Below are 16,723 nucleotides of genomic sequence, written 5' to 3'. Positions count from 1 at the left end.
TATACGATTATATAAATACGATTAATATCGTTATGTTGAAATCACGATCGATTCCCTAAACTTAGAGAAGCTTTCCGTCAAGCTCGTAAAAATGTTATCCCACATTTTTAATTTATTTTCGTAGGAGGACTTGCACTCTCTCTTCGCACGAATTATCCCCCATCTTATGAAAAACTCCAGTTCCATGTGTTCGTTCTTGTAACTCGCGCCAAGAACACATCCGGTACAGGTTGTCCGTAAATGACACGAAAATAGAGGGATTGAAATGACAACCCGACCCTAACATATTACGCAGTTGTGAAATTAAGTAATGAATACAAGGAAACACAGTGGCCTCCAATTGTTTTATCTTGTTCTCAATCTACCCTAATCAACGGCAACGCCTAATTTGGCCAGCCCCGCTAGTAGATTTCAGATAAAAACGTTTCGAATACTGCGTGTTTAGGAAACAAAACAGCCTGCGTCACTTTGCGGCTTTCCTCGATTCTCAATTCTAGAACAACTTTACTCGTGTTTCCATTAAGTCGTACACCGACGTTGGAAGGTGTGTAGGATGGTGGACGGGGTCGCGTGCAAATTATCGTCTTCGTCGAGGACGTGCGAGAGGTTCTCCCCGCTGTTTAGTGCTCCTGCCTTCCGTCCTTCGTGGAATGACAAATGGCCACCCATTAGGCCGATTTCGTGGCCATTCCGTGGTTCTTCTGCTTCCGAGAGTCGCACGCAAAAAATTAATTACCATCGGTATTCACTGCGCGATGCCAGAATTGCCAGTTTCGAGAGTCGTCGGCTCTTTGGCTGCTCGAATACATAGTGTCGCCCCGTACATTTTTGTAAACATGTTCAAACAAAATTTATCGCCTCGTCGAGAGAACAATGCCATTAGCAGGTTTGAAAAATATATATTTCATTTTAATGACACGAGCAAGGGTCTGGAGGAATTGATGGTATACCTTTCAGAAATATTCGAGTAGCTCGATAACATTTGATCGATTTTGAGATAATAAAGACGAATTTCTTTAAGGTACCTGCTTGACATTTTCTCGAGTTACACGTGCAATCTAGTTACTAAAATTGTTACTTATATCATTTCGGTTTTATTCGTTTTAAATTTCAAACACTGTATTTTAAGTAGTCTTTGAACTCTGACATCAGCCATTATGGGTATGTGCGTCAGAGGTATAAACAAAAAGTATTGTTATATAGTTCTTATACAAAATTATAAGTACGTTTTAGCGTATTTCGTTAATTTACTACTTTCTTCAATTAAATGTCGTTTAATGAACTGTAATAGACAGTATCTTTCCTTTAATTTCTTTGTATAATTATATTAGTATTCATAGTCAACCAAATGAGTAAATTATAATTTCCAATACGTAATATTTAACTTCACTTTATACTTGAAACGAATGTATCAGAAAATACATTTATTTTTTCAAGAATGCACTAAAAATTATCTACTCGAAAAATAACAGTACTATTAATATAAAATTGAAATTCCTTATTTATCGAATAAATTGAGCCTTTGAGAGACTGGTATCTCTTTGTATTCCAAATTCTTGCATAAAATTTTATGTCATAAGTATTGATTTTCCAAAATGAATTAAAAATTGACTATTACTCTATCGGGTGAACCATATGACCTGTCAATCGATGTTACTTTCATCGTGCACCCATAAAAACTTTTTTACTATGGTATACTTCAGAATATCCTTAAAGGCGTTAACTTCGTAAAGTTTATACATCGCTTTTTTCTAGATTACCGAGGTCGTTTGAAGTTTTTTACGTATAATCTTATAAAACGAAACCAAAAAGTTGCAACAACAATTATGTTTAGCGAAAAGAACCTTCTAAATTCAAGTTATGTCAACAAATTATAGGATTGTACGTACACGAATTGAAAATGAGCTTAAACATTTACAGAAATAAAAATATTATCGCTTTAAAAGACCTTTTGAACCATATCATGCGTAATGAAAAGAATGTGATCGGACCATTGATAATAAAAATAATAGGGATTGACGTGTTATTTATTCATTATGTATAGTAGTATTGTATTTACAAATATTTAAGGTTTGGAATAATAAATGAAAAAAATTCGAATCCACTACAACATGGTACAGTAAAGCTCTCTTTTCGACGTAATACGGAGACATAAATGTTCATTTAAGGTATAATAACAGAATTCATTGAATAACATAAACGAGTTCCTTAAATCTGTCAGATTTCACACGTTTTTTCCAACATATTGAATTACGTAGAACTGTATTCCTGTTATACATCAATCAATACCATAAAAAATTGAAAGACTTCTAATGAAAACATTTTTAATGTTAATAATAGTAACTTTCTCGATATCGTGGAATTTTTATTTTTCAAATGCATGAATTGTCATTATATTCGATGCCATTACTATCCTAAATTCTATCCTAAATTCTTGTAGCGATTAATTTGGATCGTTATGCAAGAATATTTCGATAAGAAAAGAAACACTCCGTTAAGACATATTCTGTTCGGTTAATAAAATGTTCGTATAATAGAGGTTTTGCTGTGCTCGGAATTTCGATTCGTTCGTTGCACCGCAGAAATAAGCCTCACGTGAAACCAAAAGTAGTACATTTCACGAGAGAAGCACCACCTACATCCTTAATTCTCCATTTAGACAGCTCAAATCATTAACCAATGGCAAAGTAGCCGCAGGTACATTCTCGCTCCGTGGTTTCCGAAATTAAACATCAACGAAGGCGTAGAGGTGGCTACTGCGCGGTTTTTCAGGAACAACCGTTTCGAATAGAGGCTTTTGTGCGTTTACCACGCGGTGGCCATGCAAAGGCTATAAGCTGAAAGGAGCTATCTGTGAAAATCGTGGAAAAATATCGTACGATGAAACCCGCTGAACGTGAAACGAAAATTGAACGAAACGGCAAAGCTTCCCAAAGACTAAGCAATAGATACCGCGAACCTGTAGAGCGTGCCTCCAACAAATTCTATCTCAAAGTGATTAGTAGAAAATAAATTAAAAGAACATTCTTTTTCTACATATATTAACGTTTCACGATATTTACAAGTTCTATAAATCTTGGACCAAGTTATTACCAGCCATAAAATACGAATTTACAAGCGTTCCAATGACTACGAAATTAGTAGAAACTCTTCTTAATTCGAAACGTTCGAAAATGATCGCAGAAACCCGTTTGTGTTAACGGTGTCGTTTTTGACTAATTATCGTGAAAGCTAGTAAAATTTCAAGCCTTCCTTTTCAACGAGTCTTTACCGAGAGCAGGTCTAATATCACGATGCCTGTAATCGCGGCAAATACCCAGATAATTGATGAGCACCGCGGCCATTAATTACTGGAATCACGTTACAGAAAACGAAACATCGCGTAGTTTCGTAAAGTATCGCCAAGTTGTATCGCCGAGGTTCTTGTACGCGAACCAGCGTAAAAACTATTTATTACAACCCGCAGCACCGGGAAAAACCGTCAACATCCTGTCTTTCATCCCTGCCAGCACCTGTTGAAACAAATGTTGAACAGACTCGAACGAAACACAGCGATAGCATTCGATCACGCGGTCGTGGCGCAATGTTGTGAACTGGAACAGGCAATTGCGATCGCAATTAACCGCTTTCAAATGTAGTGGAAAGGTTGTTGTATTAATTTACTTCTGGCAATATTTGTTCACGAAACTTTCGACAGAACCCACGTTGCAACGTCGTTCCTGTTGCGAATTATCATTGACTTCATCTACATTCTTTCGGTCATTTATCAGTGAGTTTCCTTTGATATACTTTTGAATTTTATACTTTGAAATGTTGAATATGTTCTGTGACAAGAATGAACGAAAGGAAAGGAACTCTTCTTCGTATTAATCAAATATTCATAATGCTGCTAGAAACTTCAAATAAGTAAATACTTTGGTCTATCAAACAGTCGTTTATTGATAATATAGGAATAATAAAATTATAAACGTTTTCGGTGTATCTTTGGTCATCTTCGGATATTGTAAGTGCAGTAGAACCTCGATTATCCGAACTAATCAAGGGATACCAGATTGTCGGATAATAGAGCATTTATTTATTTTTCTATTATTAATTCTCATATATTTTAGAAAAATAATAAGAATATTAACGATCAAATCAGGAATAATAAAATTAAACATTATTTAATTACTTAAAAATGTATGGATCCATAATCTTTCTGGCGGTTAAATCGCATAAGATTTTTTAGAAAATTTAGTTGGGGATAATTATATTCTTTTTGGGCTTTATATCGAGTTAGATCTTTCTCTAAAACTATAAATGCTTCAAAATATTGAGATATGTTAATATATTTTAAAATTAGTAGAATTGTATATTACTTAAAATTAATAGAACTGTATATTACCTTAATATTAATAGAATTGTATATTCTCTTAATATTAATAGAATTGTAAATTAGTCAACATTAATAGAATTGTTCGTTACTTTAAAATTAATACAATTGTATATTATTTAAAATTAGTAGAATTATGTATAACTTTAAAAATTAATACAGCTGAATTCATTATATATTGCTCGATGTGATAATAAAATGTTACCTGAGTAATACAGAAATTAACGTTTACTTTTAAATAGAAATAATTTTAAATTACCATAGAGAGTCTGCTATAAACTTAATCTTGAGTACGATAGAATAGGCGAAAAATTAAAAATATCAAACAAAATGGAAGGAATAGAAACAACATGCAAAGCACAAGAAGAAATAACAAAATGCATCTCAAACTAAAACGAACAATAATAACGACAATCTAAAAATATTAATTACCGACGCAAATTGAAACACGAATTAGTATTATTATAATTAACAGAATGAAAATAAAACGTTGATGGCCGAAACGTGGTTGTAACGAATAATCGATTGTCCCTCTGTTTCTCGTAATTTGTAAAATAAATATACGTTATCCACGTGTTTTCTCATATACCCTCTATGACTCATATACACTAGAGTAAAACAATATTATTTCTATATTTTATAGTGACAATAATATTGAGGTTATGTGGTAAACTGTGAAACTTATGAGAAATGTACAGTTATTGCGGATAATGGTCAGAGAAAAGTTTAGTTCTCACATCTTACAGTTTCGATAGTGCAATGGTATTGGATGAAATAAATCTCCGAACGGAAATAATTCGGTGAAAAAAAAAAACGAAACGTGTACGATAAACAGAAATGAATCGTCACTTTCTAACCGGCACAGGAAAATGAATTTAGGTGATATTACTGATTAACGTGGGCTAGGCCGTCTAAATACGATAGTGTTCCTGTGGAAAGGATTTCATATACGCAACGACAAACTCGTGGTAGACATTCATCTTTGTTTCAGATTCAGCCATTTAGATTGCTCCGAGTAAAAGAGAAATTTACATATGCCATAAGTAAATCTCAGATAAGCATTTTCTGCCTGTTGTACACAGAGTGCACAGTATAATCAAACAAGAAGACTGCAGGAAGCAAACCTGGAAAATCCTTTATAACAATACGGTCATTTAACTGAACGTTCGATAATCCAAACAGTGCTATCTAGAAAACTGAAATGAACATTCTACATATTCTTTATCCTATATTTTTATATATATTTTGAAGAATGTATGAAAATTAAAGGAATACTCGCAATTTAACGTAACATACCGCAACGTAGGAATTCTAATGAGAAATTCTAACGAAACAGTTGTAGGGAGCTACAAATACCAAGAAGAAAATCCTAGTAATATGTTTGCATACAACCTAACCACTTATAGCTTCAAAAACAATTTCGAAACACTATTCAATCTAAATAGATAATAATTCTGTAAACAGACTTTTATTCTTTCTCCTACAGTTACGAGTTTGTACAAACTTGTACTAAAACTCCAAAATTCTTCCTTGCTGTAAAGTATTATCGTTAAACACCTGTTTCAGGATCTTTTCCTAGCTGTTAAGATTGATCTGAATTCTTCATAAATGGAAAACCAACATTAAATATTAATCACGTCTAAGAATTATCAAGTTAGACTTTACCAAATAATTCTCTAGCGGATGTAATAGAAAACACCGTAACTGCATAAAAATATGTATCACTTTAGTTTGAAACATTTCTTGGTTAAGTCTTTATTCTTTGAAATATTTATAAAAATATTTATAAAATGATTATCTGCTAGAATCTCAGAACGGAACATATTGTTAGTCTAGAAGATATTGTTACCCATATATATGTTGCTACTTTATTGCAAGTTAAATATGAAATATTAAACAGTTGTCGAAAATATTAAAATGATATTTATTTATGGAAAACCAGGACGAAAGATTGATGAGTTTTCTTAAGATGGTAGTGTACGATGGAAATAATGAAATTTGTGTGTTAACTGTAATTCCTCACAATTAAAATATTTCGAACGAGTGTTCTGCGAATTTTAAGTGTCATAAGTTCCACCCATACATTTTATAAATGGACCCGATATCAAATACAAATGAATTGGGTTTTCTTTTTCTCTTACTCTTTGGTTGGGGAAGTTATCTAATCTACCATCACCAGATTATTTCTTATGGAGTTACCTTAAGGAAAAGATATATCACGATCCATCTACCACTCCACACAATATGAAATAGCGAATCACAACTGCCTATCGAAGTATCAGAAGAGAAATTCTATTATCAGTTCATCGATCATTTATTAAATGCATTAATGAGTTTTTGGAAGCCAAAGGTCACCATTTTGGACATTTATTATGATGTTCTCGTATCAAAAGATTACATTGCATCGATATTAATCCATTAATATTACATTCAATAATTGCATCGAACGTAATAACGTGTTAATGATATATATGTGTAAAAATATTCATAACTGTTGTGTGAAACATTTTGTTTCGAAACTTCTATTTTGTACGACATTTAAAGAAACGTCTATCGAATAAACTATAACGAATAAAATTAAAATTAATGAAATGTAATTCTAAAAAGTAATTCTATCGAAGGAATAACACAAGGAAGAATATGCCAGTTGACAGGTGTGTAAGATTGAAAAATAAAAAACATGGAAATTTCAAAATTTTTATCCAAGATTTTCTATTTTACATTGATCGTAGAATACTCTCTCTCTCTGTGGAAATCTACTTTCTCGACGATACAAAAATTTATTATACGAACATCGTGTGTTCTCATTAGTTTGGACGATCGAGGTTCCATTGTATACTGAACTAATGATCGCCATAAGTCCATGTTGTTTTATTCGATGTGTTACCGGAAAATTCGAAAGAAGAATGGATCGAAAGACCGTTTTAATAAGTGGAAAACTTTTAGAACGATATTTCGGAAGTTGCAAAATCTGTACCACATTATTTTCCAACTTATGGCCCAGTCAGAAAGTACACCGAACTTTGCTATTGAAATTCCAAGTTTTTATTCTCGCCCCTGTGCGCCGAGAATTCCTTTTCCTTTGTCATTAGGTCATACATTCAAAAGGGGCTCGGAGCAACGGTTTAATTAAACTAGTTTACCTGTCATTTCATTCCTTCAAGTTAACCTTCCGCACACTGCGCTTGAATCGATAAGGTGACTCTCGCTTTACGTTTCTATTACCTTTATATACGGATTGCGGGCTTTAATATTAATTTCTTCGGACAAAGGAATGCTGACTCCATTACGCCCGACAAACGACCAGGTACTTTGTTGCATTAGTAATTCTTATCCGGCTTCGTAGTTTCTCTGCAGGGATGCAGCATACAAACCGAGTTAAGTTGAATATTAAAACAATAATAATATCGAAGCGGTATTATAATGACCGAAGGAAAACTTTGTAAAGGAAAATTTTGTTTCCTTTATTGGGCTCTATCTTCCAATAAGGATAATATGAACAATTTTAACGTATTGAATTGATGTTTGGATCAAGAAAATCCTTCGTTTGGAACTTTTATTAAATAATTTATCTACAAAAGTATTACTCGAAACGAAATATTTAAAAATGGGCAATAAAACAAATATGACTAACGTTATTCAAGGAGAAAATTATTGATAAGGCTTTTTATAACATTATTCAAATCTACAAATATACCAGAATTAGACTTGAAAGAAAATGATCGATAAGGCTTTTTATAACATTATTCAAATCTACAAATATACCAGAATTAGACTTGAAAGAAAAAGTATTTGTTATGTGATTTGCTGAAATCATCTTAATCGTTAAAAGACAGGTGTAAAAAGAGAATAATATGTTTATCCATAAACACCTGAAGATGACCTGGAAAACTTCTTGAAAGAAAAGCAAAAATTCCAATTTTTTTCGAGTAACACACTAAAAACTATTAAAAAGTACGTTCATTTGTTACAGTATCATCTCGTACCAGCATAACGTAAACAAAAGTCATAAAAATTTGTCTGGTTTAATATACGGCTGGGTCAAAGATGATTCAACCATCATTAGACACATTTTCTTATCTTCATTTCAAAAGCAGACACTAGCATGACTTTTCCACAATGAGTACAATGTCAAACCTCTCAAGAGTTTCCGAGAAACGTTTTGCCGTATCTATTTTGTTCCGTTATTTTATCGACGTAAAAATATACGCATATCCTCATACTATATATCGCATTACGCCTATTTATATCCCGTAATGGTGTTTCAGCTTGTCATTACGCACAAAGACATTGTCACGCATTCATTGAATAACAACATAACTATCCCACAATCAACGCGGAGTTAGGTACACGCAATGCGAAATTCATTCCAATGAAAGAAACTGCTAATGTTTTCCACTGGGAATGCAATCTCGCGAAGTCGTTTCGTAACGCAATAAATCTCACTTTTACGCACGCAAGTGTGCACTAAATTCTGCATACGATATACTGTTGCCCAAATTCGAACATATAGTAGTACACTTTTTTATGGAAAAGAGGCACAGGAGATGAACAATTTTTAATCCTTTACGATCTTACGTTGAATCTATCCAAACAGGGAAATTTACAACAATTTTTTTGAGTTACACCGATCCAAGGTCTATAATACTGCAATTGTACAATATATATGTATGTTTTCGACGAAAATTCTCTCACAATCTTTAGGGGAGACACTGACTAAAAAAAAAAGATTGATTTATAGAATAGAAACACTGTATTCTCCAATTATATGAAATCGAGCAGTGTTGATTCCATTGCAATTAACGGGGGACTACTACTCTAACAGTAAACAACCATTCGTATGTACAACAGTATTTGAAAAGAAAACACAATTTCAAAAGTCTTACAAATATCAAATAAAATATTTACGGTTTCTATTTTGAAATCACCTTTAGAATTAATCAAAATTATCGATATGAACATGCGATGCAATCTTGAACATAAAATACAAATTAGGAAGATAATACAAGGACGTAACATAGTAAGTGTGATATCCTTGAACATGTGATATTTGTTAGATAGAAAGGAGTTGAATAAAGTAAATTACAAAGTGACAAAATACATATGCAATGATTATAAGTTCGTTAGTTCTTTCTTTCTTTAATTATTTTCTTAGCCAATTACGTTCCTTATGTCACCTCTCCAATTTGTACTTTACGTTTAAAATTGCACATGCTTATATCGATCACTTATTATTTCTCTAGATTATTGCAAAATAGAAATTGAAAACATTTAGTTTTCATGTTTATAAGGCTTCTAAAGCTGTGTACTTCTTTTCAAAATTATCTACTTTATCTAAAATACAAGAACATTACATTCTTTGAGTATTTAAAAAATTTTGTACGAAAAGTAGATCGGACGCCAATTACAGAGGCAAGTATGAATAAATTATAATGGAAATATGGGGGCAGTTAATTCAAGAGGAAACCATTTAAGAGAGGATATTGAGTTTCTATAATGTAAAAAATTCATGTATTTTATACACATTCCGTTGAAACTTCAGTTAGATTTAAAACGGGGACAACCATCTTCGTTTATGAGCAAAAACGTTTACGCGTAAGACTGCAGATAATTATTCCGTAACCGAAAGTAAAGCATAAAGATTGTGTAAAATGTTTCGATCGTAAAACGGTCAAGTAAAAAAAAAAGCAACACATAAGATATAAAAACTATATGAGAGGAAACCCAGACTTTGTGTTAGGTAATGTTTTGAAGAACATCATATTATGAAGAATTATAAATTATGAACAATGTCGGTACATATTTTTAAAGAAATGTTATCGATAAAATCAAATCAAGCATATCATACGTATTAAACGTTTTTGATCTATTTTTTTATCCTTTTCAAAAATTAAATATTAGCAGTTACACATAAATACAACCAATAATATGTTACAGAGCTTTTTTTAATACACGTTGAAATTATTTTAAATGACTTAATCAGTACAATACGTAAATAAGTATATGAATCTTACAAAAAATACTCTCTCGTAATCCGAATCCATATCTCAATAATAAATATATTTCTCGTTATCATGAAAAGCGTTTTATGCTTTATATAGATTTTATATAACGAAATAATGTATAAAAATAAAATAAAATTTATTGACGTTATACTTTTCTGTCTAAGAATATCTTGTAAAATTTACTCTAAAAAGGTTACATTTTCACAAGAAAACATTTAATAATGGTGTGTTTGACTTGACTCATTAATTTAGCGAATACATAAAGGAGTGTTTTGCTGTCAATTCGCCAAATCCATCAATTTGCGTAATGAATATAATATACATACATACATATATATGTATAGAGTTTTTTACGTATCTATTAGTAACTTCAATGTAATTCAAGAACTAGTATCAAAGTAAAATATAACTAGGATTTTAACTTTTAGTGTCTAGGTATGGACCCTCTTCAGACTCTACTACGTTTACCATACTATCAATGATAAAATAGGTTATAATTCTAGTTTCTTAATTAGATAAATTTCTCGAATATTCAAAGGTTGGCTTATACTCACAGCTCAAACATTAAAATTTCAATTCACTAATTTTTTACGAAATTACTGATACATTAAACACAAAATACTCTTTTCTTCTAATTTTCATATTTCAAGTTTTATGCTCCCATTTATGGTACTAGTAATCATTTGCGTGGCTCATTTTGTAATACGTAATATAGATTACCTAATACATAGATTCATCTGAACAGATGCTTAAACTTAGTGAATCGTTGAATCGGTTAGTTAAATAAAATTTATAATTCTCATTTCTTTCAGAAATTTTTATATTTTAATACTTTACTGAGTATCAATATATTTCTACCGATCTGTTATTAGATATTAAACTACTAAACTGAGCCTACATGGTGTCGGTGAAAGCAGTTGAATGCGTGTGGTCTAACCGAAACGAAGGTCGACAATGGTTCGGACCAAAAAGCGTTAATCTTTCTGGTCCTCAATCATAGGCAACGTGCTACGCCCTGAAAATAGTTTACTGTTGAAATTGAAAAATTATATACCTTGTGAAATAATGAGATTCAGAATTGCTGCATCGTTAACGTCATAGGACTCGAATGTTACAAAATGGTCAACAGACCAATAATAAGATCACGAACTAGTGTTCCATGTTAAAATTTATTAACACTAAACCCACAAACACTTCATGTAACTGATTAAATGGGCCTGATATTTTCCTATATTATGAATTGGTGCTCTGTCAAGATTAAATTCTTCTTTTATTTCTTTCCAAACAGATACCTTTGTAGCAGTTTCGATTAGCAATTCTTCATTCTCACTTTTGGAATTAATTATTAACCTTGTTCTTTTTTATTCTCTACGTATGTTCAAAATATTCTCTTCGTTCTTATTGGTGTCTGAGTCGTCAAGTAAATCATAATCACTTTTCACTTTGTCATTTTCACTGTCAGAAACTTTTTGATAATCTTCCAAACACTTTTCGTTAATATCATTTATTTTCTCTAATAACTTTATATTCTTCGAATGTCTCGACATTCTTAGGATGAATACATAAGTGATAAAATGAAAACTAAAATATAAAAATGTAAATCAAAATGGATAAAAGATAAATTGTAAAACTTACTAAAAGGTATTGTTGTTTTTTTTTCCACTTTTTTGAAAATGACACACCACGTAATATATAAAATAGTAATAAAATAATAATAGAATAAAAGTACAAAATAATATTAATGAGTCAAGTATGCTCTTCGTAATGTCCACGATTCGATGCTTCGGACCACTTCATTGAAGTGTAAAGATGGTTAGACATCATCTTCAACCACAGTTTCATTTTGCAATCATAGTAGAGATAAGACTGTAGCAATGGTCTCGAGGGGAGATCGATACCAGGAGTAAACACTCTTATATTTCGTCCGGGCGTAAACCAATGTCAGCATTGTCGCAGTTCTTTCAGATCATGTATCATTATATTTTCAGCTAGTCATGCCATGCTTGCATTATCTTTCGTTTGCAACGATTTTATAGTTTTAGAATTGAATTTTCGAGAAGATATTAATTATAAAAATATAAATCGTTCAACCGGTCAAATGACCGGTCGCGGTAGCTCCAGAAAAAAAACAATAAGAAAATTAGTGAATATTAAACAATTCATTGTACATGTACTATAAAAAGTCGTGAGGTTAAATGGAGAAGCAATAACATTATATGTAGGAAATTCTAAACAAATCCTACAACCGGTCATCAGACCAGTTGTAGTAGGTTTGGTGTTAATTTAAATTGTTTAATTTAATAAGATTTTTGATACAAATAAGTAAAGACTATTTACGATCCACCGTGTCAGGAACATTTGACAAATTTATCCATAGTGCATATAAATCGATCGACGAATGGTAAATTATTTAAGACTTTGGTATTATGAAAGCTTCAAAGGTGAAAATTATAACCTAATTCAACTAAAATCTATTATTATGTCAACATCTATTTATGAAATTTTTTCATAACGCTCAAGAATGATTTTGTTATCTAGTTGTTTTTTATTACTTGTTACAATAAATTGACTCATTGTATCGTGTGATTACTAGAATAAATGCAATATGATTACCGAAAGTTTACTTCTTCTTAATCGTAGAGAGCAGCATTATGAAAAATTGTACAAGAGTGCCCCATACCCATGCAACGGTATTGTGAATATCAAACTATTATCCCACTCGTTTGAATAATTACCTTTGATGTATTGCAAGTAATATATTAAAGAAAAACTAGAATGTAACAATGCAGGAAATGGAAAGTCTAGAATGCATTCGTGCTGTTGTCGGAGTTTCAATCGAACGTAGAAAGATAAAATGCGTCACTTCCTATTGTTCGCGAATACGAATTCGAAAATGTACTTTTAGTTTTTTAGCTCTGACAGTAAGCCCATGGAAGTACGACATTCGATGAATTTGTACAAAAATTGGAACGACGAGTGAGGCGCGGCAAGTATGAGCACGGTTGTCATATTTTTCAAGGAAATAGTATTCGACAGTTCGGCAATGATTGTTACGGTTTTTTATGCTTTGTTTAGTTTCTGTTTAGAAACGAAAATTTTACAACCCACTGACGTTTATGAAAAACGAAGAACGTGAGAAAATTTACTTTCGAGTTCAATTTTTACACATATTGCGTTCGTATGTATAACTTCGGTAAAAAGAATCATTCGTATTTGAAAAAGTAGTTTGTTAAACTACGAATAAATGACTATACGTGTATACAAAATTTTTAATGAAAATATCTAATACCTTTTTTCGAAAATAAATCCAAAATATCATCAAAATTTTTGAATCGAGAAACAGACAGAGGAAGTCTGTTAATTATGAATTTTTAAACTTTGGCATTGTAACATTTTTATTCGAGACTATGAATAAAATTTATTTTTAATAACTTCGATCGAAACATAACAAAGAAATACTGCTTCTTGCATCTTCGTTAAGTATTAATATAAAATGAAAAATAACGACCACATCTGATGTAACAATGTATGCTTTCGAAAGAAATTTCTGTCCAATTAACAGTATCGAAAAAATGTTGAATTGCTTTCGTTTGAAACTCGACGTACCGTATAGGATCATTGACACGACTAACCCAGACCTAACCCAAACAGTGTAAAGATTTACTTCGACCACCAATTGTACGAGAAACATGTACGTATTTTACTGGTAACTGTGTAACATTACCACAAAGTTTCCGAAGGTGCTCGCACGAACAACCGAAACGTAATAGCTCTTTCCTTTCAGTTCCCAGACCTTGTTCAGGGCAAACAATAAAATTCCGACAGCTCGAATTTATTAAGTGGTAAACTATCCGCCATTATCTCCTTCGGAGTGTTCACCGTCGTATTTCCTCCAAATTTCCGATAAAAATTCCGCGCAAGCAACCAGTACTCGTTACCTACCCGGTCTCCGGCGCGGGAATCGACGTAAATAATAATAACTGTGTACGACTCACTTGGCTTATCCAGATCAGATAACTCCACCTGCGAATACACCGTGGCAATCCCCAGCACGAACACCGTGGTCGTAGTCGCGACACTCCACTGGCACCTCCACCACATTTTGTCTCCCTTTCGCACACTGCACACACCGTCGAACCCTCAACGTTGCCTCTGACCGACCTAACTCCCCCGCCGCCGCCCTTTCAGCGGTCACCTAGACTCGCGATTGTCGTGAACCGGCACTAATTGCAGCCGGTGATACTGCTACCGATTTAGTCGGTGTTGTTGTTGCTGTTGCCGATGTTGCTGTCGCTCCCGGCACTGCACTGCGCCGTCGTCGACATCGTTTCTCCGCTTCTATGTTCTCCTCGACGATATCGTAGTTTCGGGAACGACCACTTGCTACCCGATCGCTTTAATTGCTCCTAGACGATTCGATGATAATCGTCCTCCGAGCAGCCGCGCAGCTTCTTTCGGCGATGCCTCGGTTCTTGCGTCGATCGCGATCAGCTCCTCCTAAGGCTCTAATTGCGACGTCAGGTGAGAGAACTGTCGACTGTGTCTCAATTAATCCCGTTACACGAGATTAATCGCGAAAGAAGGGCTTCCGAACGTTAGACGCCGGGTTGCTCTCCCCGCAATTAATTCCCGACGAGGCTCGAAAGTCTGCCGTGAACTTCGAGGTATCTGCGCGGAAGCCTGTCGCAAAATTTGACGACGTTTACGTCAATGATCGTTGAATAAAATTGTGCGACAACGAGACACTTCGCACGTTGATGTTCTCACTGCGATACAGTCAAAGTATGGACGATAATTCATTCCGTTCCGGTCCAATATTAACGATCGTGGACCACGGTTCCAGGTGTCCAATGATCAATCTTGTATTTGGCAGCGCGATCCGTGCTGGATCACGGGCGAGTGGGAGACTGACGGGACACCGTTAGCGCAACCGACAGAGGCTGATGTGCGTGCACTGGAATACCGACTTCTTACGAGTGTCGTTGGGTAAACTGATCTCCGGATGGGGTGACGTTGAATGTCCGATAGTTATCGTTGGAAAACGTATTCGCCTTTTTGGGAACGGACGTTGCAACCCTGTTCGAGGTCTCGGTTCGCGAAAATTGCTCGTCTCCGAACCCGATCTAACTCGGCCACAAGTAACGTTCTGGACACTGCTCCAGTTTACTGCACCACTAGCTCCGAATGAACTTGCCGGTTCGGTCCTATCTCACGACTCATTGCCCGCACTGCTCATCCGGGAGAGCATACACCCGAAGGACACACGGAAGGATCATCCGCGGGGACTACTGGTCGGGGATAATTAAATTTTCGCGTGTCGACGTTAATCAGACGACGAAATTGGGCCTCCGTAACGCCGGTATCGTAATTATTTTCCAGCTCCACCACCAACGGTGATTACGACAAGACGTATGCACTCCCGGTAAATTATTCAACGGCACGCATCCCGACTCTTTTTCTCATCGGGTCGGAGGAGGATAGGCGATTCTATTGCAGTCGCGTGCACCAAGACGCAAGCACGTGTATGACCGTCCTCGGTATCCTCGTAGCGAATCACGCGCGATCAATCGATTGTCCTCCGCGTGAAACCAAGGTGCAAACACCCTGTCGAATTTACTCGCACCGATATATCGTGCGTCCCCCCCTCCAGAAAGGAGGATCTTGTATCATTTCAACCCCGCACTCGTCATCGATCGCAACGGACGGATCATCGATCGACGAACATGGATGGCGATCGCGGGAAGTGGGACGACGTTCTCACGGTTCGATTTTAATTCATAGATCACTCGTTGCACCGTGATTATGTTCGCGGACTAACCAACAACAAACCCCCCACATAATAAAGCCACGTCGAGTCCTGACCCGTGGCGGCTCGGTACTGAAACCATTGAGTACCGCGAAGAACCGCCGTGAGTCGCTTCGGGTATCTTCGCGCCGGCTCGGCCAATATCGGGCACGCTCGCTCTGTCCATCTCCGTTGCGCACAGTTCACTGCTCTCGTTCCCTGGATTCGCGTCCACCTTTGCTTTCTGTCTGTTTTCTACGGGCGCGCGCCTCGTCTCTTCCTCTCGCTTTCTCCGCCACGCACACCGCGCGGAGATCACTATGATTTACTGGCACGGCTAATGAGTCGCTATAATCGTTGCGGCGCGGCCCAGGCACCGTGCGTGCACGGAGGATTTTCAAAGGATCGACGAGCCGCCAACCCAACAGCAGCTCGGACAACGCCGGGGTTACTATGTCCTTCTGTTTTAACCCTTTGTGCTCCAGAGGCAACTGTCGGTCGCAAACCGATGCACCAGAATTTTTCTAATGTCCAAAGAAAACTTTACAACTCGAGGTAAAA

The 16,723-nt window shown here is 35.0% G+C and overlaps 1 protein-coding gene across 1 annotated transcript in view; it reads right to left on the bottom strand.

Moving 5' to 3' along the window:
* Nucleotides 1-16,193, bottom strand: part of LOC143145349 (neural cell adhesion molecule 2) — a 261,041-nt gene extending 244,848 nt beyond the window's left edge. The window contains exon 1 of the mRNA XM_076308653.1: nucleotides 14,373-16,193. Within this exon, the coding sequence (XP_076164768.1) occupies nucleotides 14,373-14,478 (106 nt within the window). The 5' untranslated portion in view covers nucleotides 14,479-16,193. The remainder of the gene's footprint in view (nucleotides 1-14,372) is intronic.
* Between the last annotated feature and the right edge of the window lie 530 nt (nucleotides 16,194-16,723).

The sequence above is a fragment of the Ptiloglossa arizonensis genome, chromosome 4 (genome assembly GCF_051014685.1).
Source record: "Ptiloglossa arizonensis isolate GNS036 chromosome 4, iyPtiAriz1_principal, whole genome shotgun sequence".
In the NCBI taxonomy this organism is placed as follows: domain Eukaryota; kingdom Metazoa; phylum Arthropoda; class Insecta; order Hymenoptera; family Colletidae; genus Ptiloglossa; species Ptiloglossa arizonensis.
Note: the sequence above shows the minus strand (reverse complement) of the source record. Positions and strands in the feature narration are given on the sequence as shown.